Source organism: Anomalospiza imberbis, chromosome 3 (genome assembly GCF_031753505.1).
Source record: "Anomalospiza imberbis isolate Cuckoo-Finch-1a 21T00152 chromosome 3, ASM3175350v1, whole genome shotgun sequence".
Classification (NCBI taxonomy): domain Eukaryota; kingdom Metazoa; phylum Chordata; class Aves; order Passeriformes; family Viduidae; genus Anomalospiza; species Anomalospiza imberbis.
This window is the reverse complement of record NC_089683.1, coordinates 42,268,530-42,289,498: the sequence shown is the minus strand read 5'-3', so window position 1 is coordinate 42,289,498 and position 20,969 is coordinate 42,268,530. Positions and strand designations below refer to the sequence as shown.

Sequence of the window (20,969 nt, the reverse complement as noted above, 5' to 3'; positions counted from 1 at the left end):
CCCAAATATAACACCCATTGTTAACATCACAAAGCCCATAAAAATATCAACCAGTTATCAATCACTACCCATTTTTAATTCTGTAGCTGGTAATATGATTTACTTTCCCATACACAATATCTAAAATATGCAGGTTTCAAAATTCATTTAAAATAACCTCACATCCTCTTTGCACAGAAATAAAACATTTTATTGCAAAGGAAATGTTGGACATAACTAGAACTATGTTACATCTTTCTCTTTTAAAAATTCTCTCAGTTTTTACTGTGCAAAAATCAGAACCTTGAATGCAATATTTTTATTCAAACACAATAATGTTTACACTGGAATGTAATAAATATACACTATATTATTATGCATTTATTACAGGTCAGTGTATTAATGAGCCAGTGTATTACATCCTGAATCAATCAAAAGGAGATTACACAGAAGACTGCTGTAAACACTGTGACTGGAAAATTTATTTGACAGGACTTTCACCATGTCAAGAAGTAATTAATATATAAAACCAACTAAATGCTGATGCTGGTTCCAGAACTATATTGCAAAATCAAAATCTCTGATATGGTTGTGCACAGTAAATTATTTCTTGATAATTCCAAGTCAATATAATACTCCTGTCTCCACAGAAAATATAATGTTTTAATGAGTAAATAAGAATGACAGAAAATTCTAATTTTTAAACAGGGCTTTAAGAGTGAAAATTCAATGCCAAAGGACAGCATAGTAACAAAGAAACAATTTTCATCAATTTTTAAACTGTTTCTTAGTTAGGCTCTGGTGAGCACAATAAAAGGTCTTGACATACATGTTTGTTTTGTAAGAGCATTGACATTTTAAATGTTCATTTATTTCAAATGATATATCCAAGAATGATCAAATTCATTCTAAGTTACATTTACAGTGGACACCAAAGAATATTGCATAATTCATGTGCCTAAAAAGCTCATATGAATTGTTAAATAAAATACAGCTCAGATTCACACCAAATTATTCATGAATCATATGACAGAGAAGAACTACCTTGTAAAATGTTGGATTAAAAATATGGAATATATGAGTAAATTTTAAAATGTCTTAATCTTCACACACAAACAGCTAAAAGACAAAAAGGACAAAATGCATAAAATAAACAATGAATTATGAATTATACATTTAAGCTTTCTTGGTAGTTAAAAGCTGCAGTGCTACAGTCAGATGCTTTTTTCAGGTCTATCAGTTTTCAGGGCTGAACACTGTTGAACAATAATTAAACCATCCTGATGAGTTTTCACTGAAAGTAAGAAAACTCAGCAAAGAAAACATCTTGCACTCACACCCCATTCCAGAGAGACCTTTTCCACTTTGTTAAGTAATGTAATTAGGAAAGTAACGCCTTTGTTGGATGTCATCACTATGTTTTCACAAGCCACTTACCAGTGTGGTAAAGATATAGTGATAGTATTCTGTCATCATCCCCATAGCTAAAGCCTTGAAAAAAATAAACAAAAGATTAATGTTTCTGAGGCCACATCATACAGTTTTATCACACTCACATGGCAAATGAAACTCTGCAAATGAACACTACTAAGATAAGACTATAGGGTTGGAATTATGCTAAAATTAGGTCAAGGAAGTAATTTCTTAGCAGTTAGAGAAGATTACTGACTATTAAAGGAATTTATGAACCAGATCTTCCGATAGAAAGAATATTATTAGACTGTTTAGTGCAGTAAATGTGAAAGAGGCTTGTATTTTTACATAATAATGGATACATTAAGTTACAACACATAATTTGATTCGACAATATTTTCATTCATTATTGAACCCTTCCTTTAAAATGAATTACCTAATAGGATTTTTTTTTCTATTTTGATGAACAATACCATGCATTTAAAAGAAGGACCCAAGCTTACATTATATATGTGCACATTTTTCCAACCATGGAAAAACATTCTCTCGAGTCAAATTTTGAACAGCAAGAGAGATAATACTTTAAAAAAGTGAACAAATATTAATAGAATCACTTTATAAATTCAGGTATCTCTCAAGTACCTTCATTACTCTTGCTATCTGTGTAATACAAAGTAGTAGTTTTTGATAAACTCTGCATTTTAAGAGTTTGTGCTTTCCTCTCAACTGCATAAAAATATTTGTAGATAAAAAAACTACATTTCCTTTATTCATTAAGCCCATTTTCTCCGGAAAAGCATTTATCTTCATGCTCTGCACAAAATTTCTCTTAGTATTTTCTTCCTTTCCAGGAACTATCAAAAGAATCCTTTGCCAAGTTGCTACCAGATGGACTCCTTAAAGACACCGAAGGCCACAATTATACTACTGTGAAAATATCAGAATTCGTATTAGAAAGAATTGTCAGCACTCTGAAGGCTGTGGGAGCCTTTTTACTTGTGACATTGTCTGAAAAATGATGAAATTAATAGTTTATATGATCTTTTTGAAAAACTAATCCAAATATCACACTTTATAATACTTTAAACAAGATTTTGAAAAAAAAGAACCACTATTTTTCCAAAGAATGCCTATACTTCTGTACTTAAAATTCCACAACAGTATTTATAACTAGAGTATAGTGTTCCAGTAGCAATTAAATTCTCAAACACAGGAAAACCACATTCCCGTAAGAAATATTGCAACTTTGTTAAGAACTCTGCAGCTACAAACATTCTTAGCTTTTATAAGAATTTTTTTTTTTTAATAAAACCAAAGTATCTTCCTCTATATGTGTAACACATTTGCAGTCACCTATATCATAACTGCTTCTAATCAAGTCTTTCATACTCCAAAAGATCCCTACACAACATCCAACGCATGTTCTTTATTCTCCTGTGTGATGATGATGTCTCTTTTCCAGGTATTCCTGCTTTCACGTTCTCACTTCTCTAAAGATCTCATTTCTTTTTCCTCTTCAAACATTGTAATTTCTCTGTTCTCATTATTACAGTGCTTCCCTAACCTTTTAAATTATGTATGGTTTCCCTGGTTGCCTGGTGATGTAGATAACAATGAGATTCACCTTAATTTAAGTATGTTTGTCTGTTTGATGGGATTTTTTTTTTTTTTTTACTTTTCATTATGTGTTTTTTGGCCAGCAAAATGTAGTTGCTGTTTCACTAGGTTTCCAAGGTACTTTGTTTTCTTTATTTTCAACTTGTGTTGTGTTCTACCAGCTTCACTGTTAATCTTTCCAGTCATGCTCTCAAATTGAAACTCCTTGTCATGTCTTCCAAGATTCATCTCTCCATTACCAGGAAAAAAAAAAACTGATCAGTCAATAATTCAGAAATGGATACATAAAGATTTTTTTCAATAATCACTTATAAACACTATATTTGGAATATTAACATTAAATAATTAATATATTCTCAACACGCCTTGTGTCAATTTCAACAGCAAGTGCTCACATTGAGCTTAAAAACTACAAATTTTGGGCGTATTTAAAGCATTGCAGTATAGAACCTGAATGGAAAAGTAAAAATCTGCAGAATCTGAATAAAGAGCTAAACACTCATTAAATATTTTTTTCTGTATCTTCTCTCTGTAATCTTTAGGATGAGCAGTGTGCTTTGATGAAACAGTTCACTATTTGATTTAAAGAGGCTTAATGCTCACTCTTGAATCCTGGGAAATAATTAAAGATACAATGGTTTTAATTTTGTTCCCATTTCCCTCTAGTCGTACATTTCTCACAATGTAGTATAGTGTGAAATAAAAGGTTTTTTACCTAAAAACTTCTACGTCCTGTATAAGTCATGTATCTCAATGGAGTTATTGTGAGTATTGCAGATAATATTGCCTGCATTTCCCATTTGCATTGTTTAGATTTTAAATATTTAAAATAATTAAATGTACATTCAATTACATGAGCAAAACAACTAGAATAACTAGGCTGGCTTATGTTTAGAAAAAACCACCAGAAGATGTTTAAAATTAATAGGAGCTAATAAAACTTTTTCAAACAATGAACAATAAAGAAAAGAAATTACATTTATACATGTAGGCTTACTAGCAATTTTAATTATACCTACAATAAAACCTGTAAGTACCTGTAATGAGACGCATATTTCCAACTCTCAAATACATTTTGTTCTCAATTTCGACCTTAGAGTTTTCTAACAAACATAATACAAATTCGAATTAAAGTCACTAAAAGCTGTGCATTAGAAGTGTAGAATACTGCTTCGGTTTAGTTATTCCTCCTATCCTCTTTATTGGAAGTCGTAGCCTAATTAAAAAATTATGGGGAAGATTGTCTCTGACAATCTTCAGTTTAAATACCTGGAATTTAAATATCAGTTAAATATCTGGAATTCTGCTGTATCTCACCCACTCATCTCACCTGCACACAATATTTTCAAAGCATTAACCCAAATGTACTTGGGTGTTTTGCAGTTCCATTATTAATGCAAAGAGAATATGACTCTAAGATATGAATTCTGTCCTCTCAATGGAAGACATCAATGTGATCTGTTGGTAACATACTGTTCAGATATCACTATCTGATTAGGAATACACGTCCTAGAGGCCTCAAAAATACAAATATAGAAATAAATAAATACATACACACATAAAGATTTTATGTATAAAATAACATTAAGCAAGCATTTAAAACCATGCTTTAAGCATCAATTCTCCAAAGTACTGGTTCTTCATAGCTGAAAGACTAATATGCCTTCATGTCCTTCCTGAACCTAAATTATTTAAACTCTTTCATTATAAAAGCACAATTAAAGCACCTACCTTTTGTGCCACCAATTAAATTGCCTCTGAAATCCTTGGCTGATTTTCAGAAAGGCCTCAGTAAAACTGACATACAATTTCCCTGCTTGTTAAATACCATTAAGTCTGGATAATACTTTTATTTATTAGGGATGAAGAAGATTAAGACATCCAAAGCAGAATGAGGATTACCTGTTTCAAGATGCCTGCTGCCATTTCATGGCTGCAGTCAAAGATTACATGGAATTCTTTGCCTCTTTTCATCTCCTTTAGCAATGGCTTTGCATCTTTTGTGTCAGCCGGTAACTGACGGATTTTTAGTCTTAGGTTGTATCGTGATGGAGCCTTGATGAGCTCTTGTAATCGAATGAGACCTTAAAGAAAACAGGAGTTGGGAAAAATTATCAAAACAAGAACTTGAACTGCTGGCAGGAGAACATACTATAAGCATTCAAAAATTCCAGATTTTTTTCCTTTCTCATTTGGTTGGAACTGATACACAAAAATGTTATTAAAAAGAAAAAATAAGAAGTATCTGTACTCCCAACACTTCAGTACAAGTCTCTTTTTCCTTAATATTAATGGAGAGTAAGGAGCCTCATTTAGGATTACCTTAAGACAGACAAATCTTCCTCTAGCGTTATCATGCAACTGTGACATTCATCTTCGATGAACATTTTACTCTAATTTATTTAAAGCCATATCCCAGACTAATAGTTTTTAATCAGACTAGACAGTCTCCCAAATAATAAATCAAGTTTACATACAAAGTTGTGAATCATTTCAGCACTGTAGAACACTCTCACATGAATCTGTTCTCATATTTCTATACTGAATCACTTCTCAAGAACAGCAAGAAACAGAAGTAGCTTTACACTACTCTGCCAGTTTTGGAATTAAAACCACTCCAGAACAAAGCTTACTATGTTTTTGGAAGTGACTTTGAAATTAATTTGATTGTATGAAACATTACAGTGATTCATGATGTTCAAGTTTTCTGTACAAGTACTGAGTTTTTTTAATATATCAAATCTTAGAGGGAAGACTGACTGGTCTTTCTTGACTGCAAACTGTTCTTTCAAAGCATTCTTTACTCAAAAGGGCAGAGTCCCTAATATGCATGTTTTAAGCATATTTTCAGGTGTTACACCAATCACCTTTGTTACACCTTTGGAGGTAGGATGGACAATTAAGCTGTCAAGAAACTTTGAACAAAAATACAAAAGGTAGAAAGTTACCAAAGAAACCTGAGCGTGAGAATGTGGGGAAGAAAACCTGCAAATGCACATTTCTTCAATGTACTGACTGGACCTCAGTGCTGGGGCAGTACAGATGTGCAGGCAAGCACAGGAAGTATTTATGCCTTCAATAACTGTCAATTACAAATAGTAACCAGTGAGATTTCTCAAAATATATTTTAAGATAAATTAAATCTGAGACACAAGCAAATTCCAAGGTTTTCAAAGCTATGTTTTTTCTCCTGTCCTCATCAATGCAAAATAAAAAGCAACCTTAAACTTTTCATGTGTAATATTTTTCATAGTTTCTACACGTAGCAGAATATTTAATTTTAGTAATAGTTACGGTGAGTACATACTTCCATTTTTAAGATCTTAACATATATATTTCACCATGTTTCCAGCCACCAGTAAAGTTGTAAAGTTGAGATGGATTATGGCAGGGAACAAAACATGTTCCACTCTACTAAATGACTCACTTCAGTGGTCCACTTGGCCACCCACTATAAGGAATAAATTCTTTACTGGCATATGTTCACCAGCTTCCAGCTTGCTGGGCTCTCAGCAGGGTGATTTTGGAAAACAAAACCCCCTCACTTGCAAGGGAGTGACAACATGCGACTCTGCAGAGAGTGCACGGTGTGGGGTGCTACTGTGAAGGTGTGTCACAGGTAGCAAGTACCACTGCCACAGTTACCCTACAGCTCCTTGCTGCAGTGAAACACCTCACAGAACAAAAAAAAATATCACACAGTGCTGAGCATATCTTACTCTGGTACTTTTTATTTCTCTGGTAAACTGTTGAAAATACCTGATTTCCCCATTCAGGCATTAGTGGGAACTGAGATCAGTGGGAACGGATTCCAGTTCTGGATCACACTTCAAAAGCTGGCTTTGTTAAATACTAATTAAAGGCTAGAGGTTTCCTTCTGTATGTACCATTTGGGAGGTAGCATTTGTATTTTTAAAAGTGTGCAAAGAATAAATTAATTTTACTGAAAGGTAAAACCCACCAAAACAATTTCCTGAAGAAGAAGAGAATAATTTATTTAAAAACAAACAAACAAACAAAACCACCACCATACACAATCAAAACCTTTTCTAGATTAAATATTGAACAGTGGGTCATTATTCGGAATCAAATTAAAAATTAAGCATTGGAAAGATATGAACCAAAAGAACAAGGTCCTGCATGTAAACTGCAGCCCTTGTGTTCGTCTACGGACAGTAACTGCTTCCCAGCTCCTGGATGCCACTGATCTTCTCTTCCCCTGATCACCCTAACATCCTGGCTTCTGCAGGAGTAGTTTCTGCAGTAGCAATGGCCAAAAAAGGTCCAGGCAATCAGAACATTAAACAGTTGAGGACTAACTAGGCAATACAAGTAGGATATAAATAAATTGTGCCCCTATCTTTATAGTAACAATCTGTTTGGAGTTCAGTTTTTTGCAGCTATCAGATATCAAATTTTAAAGGCTTTTTACAGTAAAACTAATTCCTTGGAGTAACAAAAAATGAGCTCTACCTTATTTAGTCTCTTTAACATTTAGTCCTGAATACATCAGGTGAAATCAGACAAATTATTGTTTGCTTTCATTTTTAGATGTTACCAAAATTTCTTCGATTTTTTCACTTTCTCCATCTGGATGATTGAGATTCCTAAGACTCAAAGAAGATTGCTTGTTCCTACTATGTGCATTTTGTCTGTGGGACACAATTTCTACCCTTCTATCCTTTGTGCATATTGGTCATTTCAGGTCAAACAAACATATTTACACATTGACTATGATTCTTGAGCTACTGATAATACCAAAGTTTTATTGCTGTTGTCTGACATCAGAAAAAATGCCATAACAAGCTGGTTATGCAGGATAAAAGTAACAAGCTGTCATGTACTGAGAAATAAAAGTTTCTGAATCAGTAAGGGACAGTTTCAAAAGGACTCATATGTAGCTTATAAGAAGAGGAATCAGAATTTCCAATGAAGGGAGGAATATAATTCAAGAACTACAAGGACTATGAAGCTAAAAACAAAAGAAGTTCTTTCTTCACCATGATTTTGAGGAGATCTAGAATATTTTTAAATGAGCACTTGTCTAGAATAATTTTTAAATAATTGATTTAAAGTATAATATGAATTGCAGTCCTCAGATGAAAAGGTGACCTCTTACTTTACTAGGATTTACAAGACCTGTGTGTAATGAAAAAAAAAAAAAACCCAAAATAAACCCTAAAAAAAAAAAAAAAAAAAAAACCCAAAACAAAAAGAAATAAAAAACCTCAAAAAAAACAGAGCACAACCTTTCGTGTGTATAAGCCACTAAAAAAAAAAATCTATTTTACAACAGTATAGAAATAATAGCTGCATTTTGGGAATGTACTTCCTGCATTTTCTTTCACCAGGGACACCTTTTTCCTGTCCCTTCAAACTCTCAATTCCTTCTTTTAGCAGCCACTGTGATAGAGCCCTACCTCTGAATGGCTGGGAAGAGTGCGGTGTGAGTAACTCTTTTCAGAAGCTGCCATCAATTCATCGTTATGGAGAATCCTGAAGGAGCAGTTTGTGAGCTCTCCAGCTGGCATCTTCCTCCAAAGAGATCAATCACATTACCTCCTCGACATGTTCAACTTCAACCAGTCCAGGAAGCAAGAACCCCAAGTTTGTTTTAAAACCTGTCTCCAGCTCAGCAGTCTTGCAGGCCATTGCTACGCCACCTGGCCTGCTCATCAAACTATTTATCATTTCCATTAATGCTGCCTTTGTGCTGCACAGGAAGAATGCAAGCAAATGCACTTTGCAATAGGCTGAACACATCAACCTTTTTCTGTAAGAAAACACTAATGCTCTTTCAAAGGCTACTCCTTGTCTTAACCACGTCAAAATTTTCAAAACTAATAATATACTGCTTTGCAGAACCACCAGAAAGCAGTCTTTCTATTTTTAGCAAGCTGTTTCTTCTCACACCTCTCTGTACTCTTCTCCTTCCCTGACAGCCCCCCTGCCCAGTTTTTTTGGTTATGCCTCAGAAAAATCTCATTGTGTACTGGGTTTTGAAAAGCATATGGGTAGAAGGGAGGAGAATGCTGGTTTATTGGCATTGATAGAATATTTCACACCAACTGGAACAGTTAATTGCTGCAAAATGACTTGCAGAAATTACCCATGAACTGTAAAGTTTAGTTTTATCATCTTCAACTAAAAAAACAAACAAAAACACCCAAAAAACCCAAAACAAAAAAAAACACCTCTAGTGAAAGGCTTAAAAAGGGTAGGGTCTCTCCAACAGTGGGCTGTTCTGTGTTCTTTGTGCTGTTGTATCTAATACAGCAACAGCATCAAGAAAAGCACAGAGGAAACAGACACAAAGGAAAAAGACAGCTTGATGGACCTTTCATATTTATTCATAGTGAGCTTTTTCTACTACATTAAGATCATTTCACTTAATTCCAGCAGTGTAAAGCATCCTTAAAATGATCACCAGTTATATTTAATCCCATTTAAATACAGTAGAAATGGTGTCTTTAATGGAAAAAGTTCTAAGATATGTAGTCCAGAAAAAACCAATTGTCTTTTAACAGTAAACATAATTAATGCAGCTTTGTATTAGCAGCTTTAGAGTCTAACATTTTAGCAGGATTTTTCAATCTTGTAGTTAAAGGATTGGAGAGCAATCAGAATAGTACATGTGTATGCATGTATATATTTTACAAATATTAATGCATTAGAGTCTGATGCCATTTGCAACTGTCAGTATTTAAAATGTGCTATGATTAGTAGCAGTGACATGAAGAGGATCTCAAAGATAACTAGTATTACGTTGACTTATTTTGCTGTTAAACGTGACTTCTACAAGGGAAACAATCAGTAAAAAGAAGGAAATGTGTCTGGTAACTGACTTCAAAAAAATTTTTGCCAAAGAAAATTCTGTTTAACAAGCCCTTTGTAAAAAGTATAGCTGTTCTGTTTCAAATGTCTTTAGCTGAAAATTTAAAAATTAGATCCATGAGGGCAAGCCAAAACACAGGAGTCATCCATGATAATAGTAGTATTTGCTTCAATGGATTCTAGAGGTGTATTTGTATGACATTATTTCCTTCTGCAGGAAAAAGTGCAGATGTATAAAGTGAGCACGATGTCCAGCTACCTATGTCCCTATCTTCTTATCAAACCATACAGTGTGACTACTTACCAAACTCTTCCTCAGAGAAGAAAGAACCACTGTTTATAAATCAGAATAACCTTAGAATATATAGATATGTTCTATCATATTTAAGTTCCAAGTTCCAAGTTCCACACTTCCCCTATGTGGCCTTTCAGCTATACATACACATTTAAAGAATTTACACGGCAGCAGTTTATGCTTTAGTAAAAAAATTTGATCAAGTTGGGATTCTTGAAGAAAAGGGAAGGAAAGGGTGGGGGGGTTATGTAATATAGTTCTTTTGAATATATCACTAACTAAAAATTTTAGTCACCCTGAAAACCCAGTTCTGGACCACTAAGTATGAGAGGGCAAATAAAAGTTACATTATTTCTTACTGAAAATATTTTTTAAAACCAGCTTTTGGATGGTAACCATGCCAATGGTCAGAGAAAACATTTCAGGCTAGATAGCTTTCTTCTGATTTTTTTTCCTAGACTGTGTAATAGAACAGAATCATAGAAACATTATTCAACATCATAGAGCCCAACCTTTGACCAAAGATGACCATACCAACTCAAGTATAGCACTAAGTGCCAAGTAATTTCTTTGAAAACTTGCAGGAATAGTGACTCCACCACCTCCCTGGGCAGCCTGTTCCAATTCTCAGTATCTGAGAAAAATTCTCCCTTCTAAAGCAAAAAAACAAAAAAATAAAGGCAGAACTATATTTTTAATTACATATACCTGTGCATGTATGTATATGCATTTGAAATACAAATCTTATTGTGAAAAAAATTTAAAGTGTCTAGACTAAGCCAGAAAAAAATAAACCAACCGTAACTAAAATCCCAATCTTCCTTTATTTTAGACTAAAAAATAATAATTTTAAAACAATTATTTAGTTTAAAATTATATTAATGACTAATATTGAAGTTGAAATTACTAAAATAGAATATATAGAATATAGACTAGCTTTAGGGTTAAAAAAAAATCACTGAACAAGAAAACCATGGATCCAGGTTTAACTTAATTAACAGTCAAGATTTCTATTCTGATACTGTGCAAATCACCTAATTTTTCTGCATCTTGGGTCTAAGCATCAGAATGTTAAATCCATTGTACTGCTGTTTCAGCATAACCAGCTGTAACTGAAGAGCAAGGCAATAATCAGCTTTATTGTTTTCCTTAAATATGCTAAGCAAGCACATCAGAACATGGGTGCAAACATCTTTTATAGTTGCAAATAGCCAATCCCAATTCAGCTTATTTCCAGTAACAATTCTTTTCTAATAAAGGCTTTGCAGTACTGCAGTGAAAAAAGCCCTCTACCCCATCCCATACAGTTCCACAAGAAGGAATCAATGTGCTACTAAAGTTCAGAAAAGACCTTCAGGTCATGGAACAGTTTTGATCTTGAAGATCACCATAAAACTTTTTTTCATGCCACCTTAGTACTTATCAGATGCAGGATACAGCAGCTAGGAAAAAAAAAAAAAAAACAACAAACTCAGAGTCCTGTCCATCCTTTCCTCACATTTGCATCTTATATGTGAAAAAATAAGAAAAAATAACATAATTGAAGGAAATGCTGAAAATTAAGACAACATTATGCCTTATTGGTATATTAGATTTGCCATCTTTTTCTAATCTCCAGCTACATTTGATATTTATATATGTCAAATGCTCTATTACAATATGTCTGATTTGCAATGTTATTGTTTTTCTGCTTTCTAAAATGCATTTTTGAACATTTTCATAAAGTTTTAGCATTAATTCAGTATTATGATGGTGACAGCATAAGAATTAACAGTCCTGAACATTTCAAATTAATTATCATAATTGTATGAAATATGATCCCTCAAGTGGATGATGTATCAGCAGTGCAGTCTAATGAGGGTGAAGAGTGAAAAAAAGAGCTATACTACTGTCAAAGGATAAAAGATTTTGTCAAAGATGTCAGAATCAATGATAAAAGAAGCAACAAACAAGTTAGCAATTCCAAAATGGACTTAGCTTGAAAAGATGCATAAATGAACATCCTCAGATGGAATTTACAGCAGCTTAGCACATTTACTCTTGGAAACAAAAGCAGTTTCATTTTTTCTTAAATGAACAGGAATTAGTAAGAGTGCAAGAGAGAAGAAAACTCTTTAACTGAAGCTGAAATGAATCAAGACAGTAATATTTGAACTGAGAGTGATGCAGAGCAAGTCACAAAGGGACTGACATCACAAGTATATTTCACAGTGTTCTCCCAACCAGAGGATAAAATATGTAATACTGAAATAAGAGTAAAACTGTACTTCAGTTTGGATAAATCTTAAATGTATGCCCCATACAAGAATGTGAAACTGATCTTGTCTCAGTTTTCCGCTTTTCATCTTTCACTTAGTTTTCCTATCACATTTTTCTGTATTTAGGCATAATAAAAATTTTTCTAGTCTTTGTGAAAGAAACAGTTCTTCTGACCAGAAGTTCCCTAAGCTATTTTCCGTAAGATTTAAATTCTTAAGTTTATTCAAACCCACAATAGCAAAACAATTTAAAGCACTATTTGGAATATGTTTATTGTTATACCTTATGGAAATATTACCTCCACCTCTGTTTTTAGGCCTATAGAAAAATACTGTAAAGCACCTTATGTATTTTTAAAATCTATTTATTTTAAATCCATAGATTTTTTTTTTTGTAATACTGAGTCTTATTGCAGTAAGTCCAAATTCGATTATTGGCCAAAATACAGGTGAGATCTGTAATAACAGATTTTCCTGAGAGATGGGCTGGAATCATGCATTTTGTTAACTTGTTATAGAATTATTCTCCAAGAATAATTACAGGGTCATTTACCATAAAGGAATTACAGAACTGAACACTTTTTCTTCAGACAACTAGCTAAAGTAATTTCAAATATCTACATAAAGACTAAAAGTGTTTGAAAGTGAAATTTTAACTTCACAACATCCTCCATACTAGAAATGTATTCATATAACATTAGAAAAATATTCCTGGACTTTACAGAAAAAAATGTGCAATAACTGTCTTAGTAAAGGAATTCACCAACCAGCCACATCCAAATACCACAATTAGGTTTATCACATAACTACTAATTGAATCTTCACTTGAAACTACTGTGCACAGCACTTGAAACACTCTGTATTTAAAAGATATTATTGAATATATAATCATTCAGGATAATATTTCTTCTTTGTCCAAATTATTAGTGTTATTAATTACAATAATTTTACCAAACTTGTATTTATTAAAGAAGGCTTAAAAGTCTATTTTCCTCAATAGAAATGTTCAATAAAAGTGCTACAAATGCTGTAACCTCTCTGAACTGGTGACTGAAAAGATGTGGAACAGGACTACATGCCATTCCAGCTTATATGCATGGGAAGCTTCAAGTCTGCTTTATTCACATTGGCAAATATAACCTTCATTTCATTTATTCCAATAGAGCAACACTGAATAACTATTAAGTGATAATGCACAAATTAGAAATGAACAAGCATAGTTCCACTTAACATTCTGTGCTAAGCTATACCACCCCAATCATTATCTTTGACAGGATTTATACACAAATTGATTTATTTGCAGAAAAGATACCTACCTAGCCCTTCATAAGCAACCAGTACTCTGAATTCTGCATCTGCTTCATAGAACCAGAATAAATGCTAGCTAAAACTGCACAAGTCAAAACATTATAAATATACAAAAGTACCCACAGATGCAGTTTTCATCCATACATAATACAAATATAAATCCAATTTGAGAAATCATTATCAATGGCAGTGGAATAACTTAATATCCATTTACAATTTAATGTTTCTGCACATTTAATAGAGACATTAGTCAGCACCAGTGGTAGTTAATAGTCCTGATAGAGACCTTTGAAGGTTACCCTTACCTGTCTTTTCTTTTTCTGTTCTGCCTAAGAAGATCAGTATGAAAACACTGATGTTGCAAAAAATTAAAGAATAAAAATTAATGATAATAATAAAAAAAAAAAAACAAAAACAAAAAACCCAAAAACAACAACACCCAGAAAAAACACCAACAAACCACCAAACTCATGAGGTTGATTTTCCATAGCCTTTCAAGGACACCTGTTATTTTGTTCTAACCTAAATGTTCCTAGCTCAATCCTTTCTGCTACAGTTTTAAACATGTGTCTAACTATTCTCTAACATAAAGGATAGTATATTTGTTTCCTTTTGCAAGACTTTTTTGTACACTTCCCCTACAGAAAAGTAACACTTCCCCTACAGAAAAGGAGCACTTTTAGAGTCTTCTCCTCCCAGGTCATATTTTCGTTAACCTCTGATCTTGAGAACACTACCTTTCTTGAGATATGCTGCAAAGTGCAATGTAATAAAATGTGACCAGGATTTTTTTTTATGCAGATTAAATTTTACCTAGGAATTTCTTACATATGGAATTTCAGATCAGACACCTGAAGTCTATGTTATGTTTTCTTCCTCATAATACCATTGTTGGCTTATCCACAATGTGACCAAGTCTTATACTTGAGAGAGAACTATCAAAATACTTTAACACAAATTATATTTTCTAGAGTATTGTAACTTATGAGATTGCCACCTGCATATGTAATTTATATGCTCTTCACACCAGAAAATTAAACTTGCAAGTCTATATTTTCAGTAATCTGTAACCAATATATTTAGGTTTATTACTCCTTGTTTGCATCCATTTGATACTTGCTAAAGTACCTATGGTTCTAATTTGTGTATATGAATGTCAACTTGAACAGTTTAGCTTTCTTAACTCAATATGTATCACATCAACTGTTTTTTTCCTTGCCCACAAGGCACACGGACCTGGCAAAGAAGGAAGTTTTACATTATTTGCTCTTGATAAAGGAAACCTCAGAGTTTCAGCGAACTTAACTCTTTGAGACTTTTTTAGTGCTTACAAGTAAACAGGGTTCTTTTTCCCAGGAATAGAAATCCAGTTAACTGGTCTATTTAAAATGACAATAACAACAACAACCTAAACAAACCAAAAAAAAAAAAAAAAAAAAAAAAAAAAAAAAACCCTAGCAACAACAAAAACCCCCAACCCAACCAACCAACCAAAAAACCCACAAAAAAAACCAAACAGAACAAAGCAAAACAAAAAAACCCCAAACCAACAATAAAAAAACCAAAACAAAACCAAAAAAACAAAACCCAACTAACAAATTCAAACTATAACTTCACTTTATTCTACCCAATTTTAAGCAGGTCCCAAGTTAGGAAGGAAGTTGCGTGGAATAGGTAGATGATTTAGATGTTAATTAAACACAAGGAACCAGGATAAGTGTACTTCAAAATCTGGACAAATATCAAAGTTGGTATGAACCTGAGCTTGCCTACCTTACCCAAACTTCTTGAATTTTGACTACCATCCATATGTTCTCAAAGTTAATAATTAACTGAAGATCACCTCATTTTAAAGTTTTTCAGAAGTCTCTTGCTCCAATGATTTGAAAATTTATGTTCCTGGATAATTGTTGCTTCTTTTTAACCAAGTTCGATATTATTTACTCTTCATTTTAGAATCCAACTAATTCTGTTGGGAGAAATTACAGTTTTAACAATATTCCCTTAATCATCATACAGTTGTAGAATACTCTCTTGGAAGGGATCCACAAGGATCATTGAAGTCCAGCTCCTGGCCCTACACAGGACAACCCTAAAAATCTCACCACTTTCTCGAATTCTGTTTCGTACATTTTGCTGCGTTGTGCTTTCCTAATTATAAACCATTATTTTTCATTCCCAAGCATTGAGTCAGTTTCAGAAATATCACAAGTATTTTCAGTATTAAAAAAGTCAAATATATTATAACCTCTTTCTAAGACTGTTTTAACAGCTGTGTCCTTCTATATTTCCTTTCCCAATGAACACCTGGTTTGAGATATTTTTTGATATCAAAACAAATAAGGTTAATTATGTTAGATGATTCTAGAAGGATGGGAAGTAAAAGCCTTGTCTGCTTAATTTTAATGACTTCGTGATTGTTTTGAATGTTGGTCCACAGCAATGCAAATCACAATAATAATACTCCTGTGTGCTTTCTTTCATCTGCTCCCCGCAGATTTCTTCTACTGTACTGTAGACTGAACACCCCAGATTATCTTTAAGAAATTTCATTTTATTTCTGCCTGTCATCTATTCTTGAACAAACTTTGCCTTTCAAAATTATCAAAATTTCAAAACTGAAATATATTCTACTTCATGCCTGTCATGTCAGTTTATAAGTTCCTGTTATAGATCACCAAAATTTAAGTCTTGTCTTCTAAACTGGGGTGAAATGCACTGTTATTACACCAGTTTCAAACCTTCAAATATAGCATTCTCAACTCTGATTTCTTCTCTCTCAGAATAGACCACTGTTATAGAGATATGTCTATAAAGGAGAACAACTTTTCATGTAAATTGAGATGTTGCTTAATTCATTTATCTAGAAACAGAGACAATCAGGCCTTTTCAAACCAACTCATTTTCTTCGTCTTCTCAGTTGCCAGTTCTCTCGAGTATCGAGTATCTCTCATCTTTATAGTGCACTACACATATTCTCCTTCAAGAGAAATTTTGTCCCTAGAATAAATTTACTTTTTGTGTACTTAGAAGCCTTTTTTCCTTAATTCTTTAGCAATATTTCCCACCTGCCATCATCCCACATCCACGTCACCCACAAGGTATTTAATTACTCTTAATTTAAAATTATATTAATGGCAAAAGTGGCTGCCCTTCAGCAATCGTAGCACACGATAAAAGAAAATACCCCAACTATAACAAACCACAGATGTAAGATACCTGGAAATAAGATAAAACTTCTTATTTAGAGAATTAGAGTAGAATGATTCAGTTGGAAGGGATATACAACCATCATCTTGTCAAAATACCTGACCATTTCAGGGCTGAACAAGTTAAAGCAAGTTGAAGTTGTTGTCTAAATGCCTCTTAAACACAGACAGGCTTGGGGGCATCAACCACCTCTCTAGGTGGTCTGTTATAGTGTTTAACCAACCTCTTAATAAATAAATAAGTACATGCTTGCTACTATGAAGTCTGAACCTCCCCTGATGAAACTTTGAGCCATTCCCACATGTTCTGTCACTGGATATCAGTAAGAAGAGATGAACACCTCTCTCCCTGCTTTCCCTCCTCAGGAGACTGCAGAGAGCAATGAAGTCACCCTTCAGTCTCTTTTTTCACAAATTACACAAGCCCACAGTCCTCATAGCACATCACGTCTTCCAGCCCTTTCACCAGATTTGTTGGCCTACTCAAGACACATTCAAGTACCTTAATAATATTTTTTAATTGTAGGGGCCAGATCTGCACACAAAATCAAGGTGAGGCCAAAATAACACCAAATACAGTGGGAATTAGATAATGGGAATTCTAATACTGGTCCCAAGAAAGAAATTGTCATTTTTTCACAAATCAATGCTACCTGCATACTAGAGTGTATATATCAACAAAGTGACATCTTTCAACTTCCTTCATTTCAGTTTAAGCACAGGATTCAGAACTAAAGACCAACATAAAACATTTTTATTTCTGAAATAATTTTTCAGCATTTACTTTGGCTTCTGTTCATAGATGTAACAGATTTTTGGTGTTTATACTCATTCATTCAAGACCAAAACAAAAGTTAATTAAGAAAAAAAATCCAGAACCCTGTTTATATCAACTTGTTCTGTTGATATATAAAAGTATCAATATATTGATATCTATACAAGTGCCACTTTAATTTAACAGCTCATCATCTAATTATTCATGTATTCATATTTTTTCCCTTTTTTTAAATTGTGTAAGGTTCAAAAACTTATTTACAGTTTGTCTAGTCTGTTTTCTTCAGCACAGAGATTAGAATATGTATTTGAAATCAACTTATTGTTCTGAGACCAATTAAATCCATTAGGACATGCAGATGACGAACACATTGTCATTTTTCCACTTTTCTTTCTTAAAGACAATTGACTGTAGCAAATCTGTAAATCTGAAAGTATTTAATTAGTGTCCAGGGACAGTTTAGTGGAATTTAATTAACAAAGAGACCATAAATTACTTTAAGGGGAAAAAAAAGTAACCAGTCTCTCATTAAATTCTGCTAGGAGGTTTTTAGATTTGTGTTTTGGTTGTTGTTTGTTTAGTTTTGATATTTGTTGGGGGGAGGGGATTGCTGGGGTTTTGTCTGTTTCTGTATTTTTTTTAACATTAAATCCTAGTTAAAAGGAATATTCTTTTCCATTTAAAATTATCAAAGGAAGCAAATTTTCTCTTTTTTAGCAAGAAAAATGTTTTAGAGCCCTATTACAATTTTTTTGCCCATACAAAGATGGGCTATATTAAAAAAAAAAAGTCTTGAGAGATAGAAAAAAAGGAAATTAAATTATAGAAGGAAGCAGAAAGTAGCTATTATTTAATGCATTAAAAAATTTAAATAATGAAAGTAAGTGCAGGACTATTAAAACAGAGATACACAAAAAAAGGACTCACACTTTCTAATTCCCTGAAAGATAAAACTCATCTACTTAGTGCCACAATACCTACTCCATAAAATACTACCAGGGCAGAGGCTTTATTATAATATTAAAATCTTTTTCCATTCTATGTTCATTTTTATTTCTATTACCATACTCCCACTCTTAAAAACTGCATCTCTTTTTACCGAGTCAAGGTAGAAATAACCTTTCTAGCTTATTCATCCACTTCACCTTATTTGTATAGTTTCCTTATTACACTGTACCCAGCCTGATCTTTGTTCACTCCACTGTTATTGATAATATCCCTCTAGAAGCTTCCCTGTACCTATTTCAGCATGGCACAACCTCTATTTTCTCCTGTGGCAAGCTGTCTTGCATTCCTCATTACACACTCCTGAACACGAGGCAGGTCTGATCAGCACAGAACAAACCAGTACTCTGAGGCTCAGTCTGACATGAGGAGCAATAGCTGGACTGAAGACATTCATCTTCTCTGACTTAGTCACTTCTTCATCATAAAGCATGGGCCAGGGTCTAGTTGCTACCCACAGTGCATTAAAAACAACCTATGCCTTTGCTCAAATTAGGAGTAAGATGTACAGCTATTCCTTCTCTGAGAATAAAGGGAAAATGATTCAATGAGGGAGACAACAAACTAATGGCTGTTCTTAGTAGTAATCTCTAAGATTATTACAAAGGGAGACTGGGATTCCAAATTTTCTCTCTTATTTCAAACTGGGCTCTAAACAGCACTGAATTCCCCTGTACCATCTTCATACCACCCAACCTCAAATCAAATTAGATCCAGGCCAAATACAAATATTTATTTCATACATCTCACAGAATTATAAAATAGTTTGGGTTGGAAGGAATCTTAAACATCATCTAGTTACAATCCTGTCCTCAGAGGCAGGGACACCTCATATTAATTTTTTGAAGGCAGCTACGCTGTGAATTGAATGACACAAAAAACAGTATGAAAGACTGCATATACACTTACATGGATCAGTCACATAAATAGCTTTCCTTCATACAAGGTAGAAACTTGGGGGATTAAATAGAGTTGGACATGATGTTGCTGTCCAGGGACAGCTGAACGGTGCACTTAGAGTATTGGTGTCTAGCACACCTCTGGGGAGTGACTCTAGAGTTAACATGGGCTTTTACTGGCTGCAGAGTTTCAGTAACCACACAGCTTTTACCATTCGTTTTTACTCTAGAAGATATATCCCACACTGAGGGGATGAAGAACATGGACACTATTTTTCTTTTTTTAGCTCTGAAGCAGATGACCTATCTCTCCTTCATTATTACAAAATGTTAGCAATTCCTTAGAAAAGTCATAAAACTGAGCCCTAACATTTAAAGAGATAAACACATTTTTAGAAATATAAATAGTTAAATGGATACATGAAATCATTCTCTCCCTCAGAGTCAACCTACAATCTTGCAGGATCTTGACAAATGGGAAAGCCCTCATAATTTATTGGAGAAGTATCCAGATCTAGTTTATGCATGCTCTATACCTTTTCTTCTTCCCTATAATAAAAGTATCAACTGCCTTTGTATCCATGTTTACAATAATAGTAAAAATATATAAAGCAAATATGAATCTCCCAAAAAATATTAGTTTTAGCAATTAACTTATCACTGTAGCTGCTATACCAACATATATATTGTCCTAGCTTGGATGCCCTTTGGAGAATTTTCCATTCAGATAAGGGAAGTCCACAGCTCTAAAGCCATCATTTAAAAAGGCATGCATCATCATCCTCAAAAACCATTCAATAAAGGAGTGCAAAATGTGGGTGATTAAAAGAGAAACAAAGGAGAAAGTAATTAAGAATTACTACCATTTTACATTAATGAATCACTGATCAAATGGATGAAACAGACATAAACAGTGATAAATATTTTGTCTTTATTGCCTTCATTTTAATGATTTGAAATTAAGTCTAAATGGCACAAGTCATACAACACAATTTCTAAATCTTAGTTGAAACATCATATTCAGCTCCAGTCCTAGTCTCAAAACTGAATATTTGTCTTATCCTATGACAGGAGAGTACCACTTCCCAAGGTCAAGCAACAAAAGGTCCTTTCAAAAGGTTCTTCTTCCCCTGCCTCAAAACGCACCGGTTTGCACTTGAACTCCAGCAGATATAAAATCTGTTTCTTTAAGACTAATAATTTCTCATAGCTAAGAGTTGTTCCTGTATGTATTTCAAAGGCAGGTGATGCTGTGGACTTCCCAGCAGTATCATTTGCTTTTGAATTCCTCGAATTATCCATAGGAGACGCTACTAACAAAGAGAAGTTGACATTCTTTGAAAAGTAGAATTTAAATTCACTTTACAGAAAACACCA

At 33.5% G+C, this 20,969-nt stretch overlaps 1 protein-coding gene across 5 annotated transcripts in view; it reads right to left on the bottom strand.

The window, feature by feature from the left end:
- GRIK2 (glutamate ionotropic receptor kainate type subunit 2) overlaps positions 1–20,969 on the bottom strand; it is a 354,225-nt gene that overhangs the window by 208,681 nt on the left and 124,575 nt on the right. For all 5 annotated transcript variants that reach the window (XM_068184153.1, XM_068184149.1, XM_068184151.1 and 2 more), the window contains 2 exons: positions 4,912–5,093; positions 1,417–1,470 (listed from right to left, as the gene is read on the bottom strand). In XM_068184153.1, the coding sequence (XP_068040254.1) occupies positions 1,417–1,470; positions 4,912–5,093 (236 nt within the window). The remainder of the gene's footprint in view (positions 1–1,416; positions 1,471–4,911; positions 5,094–20,969) is intronic.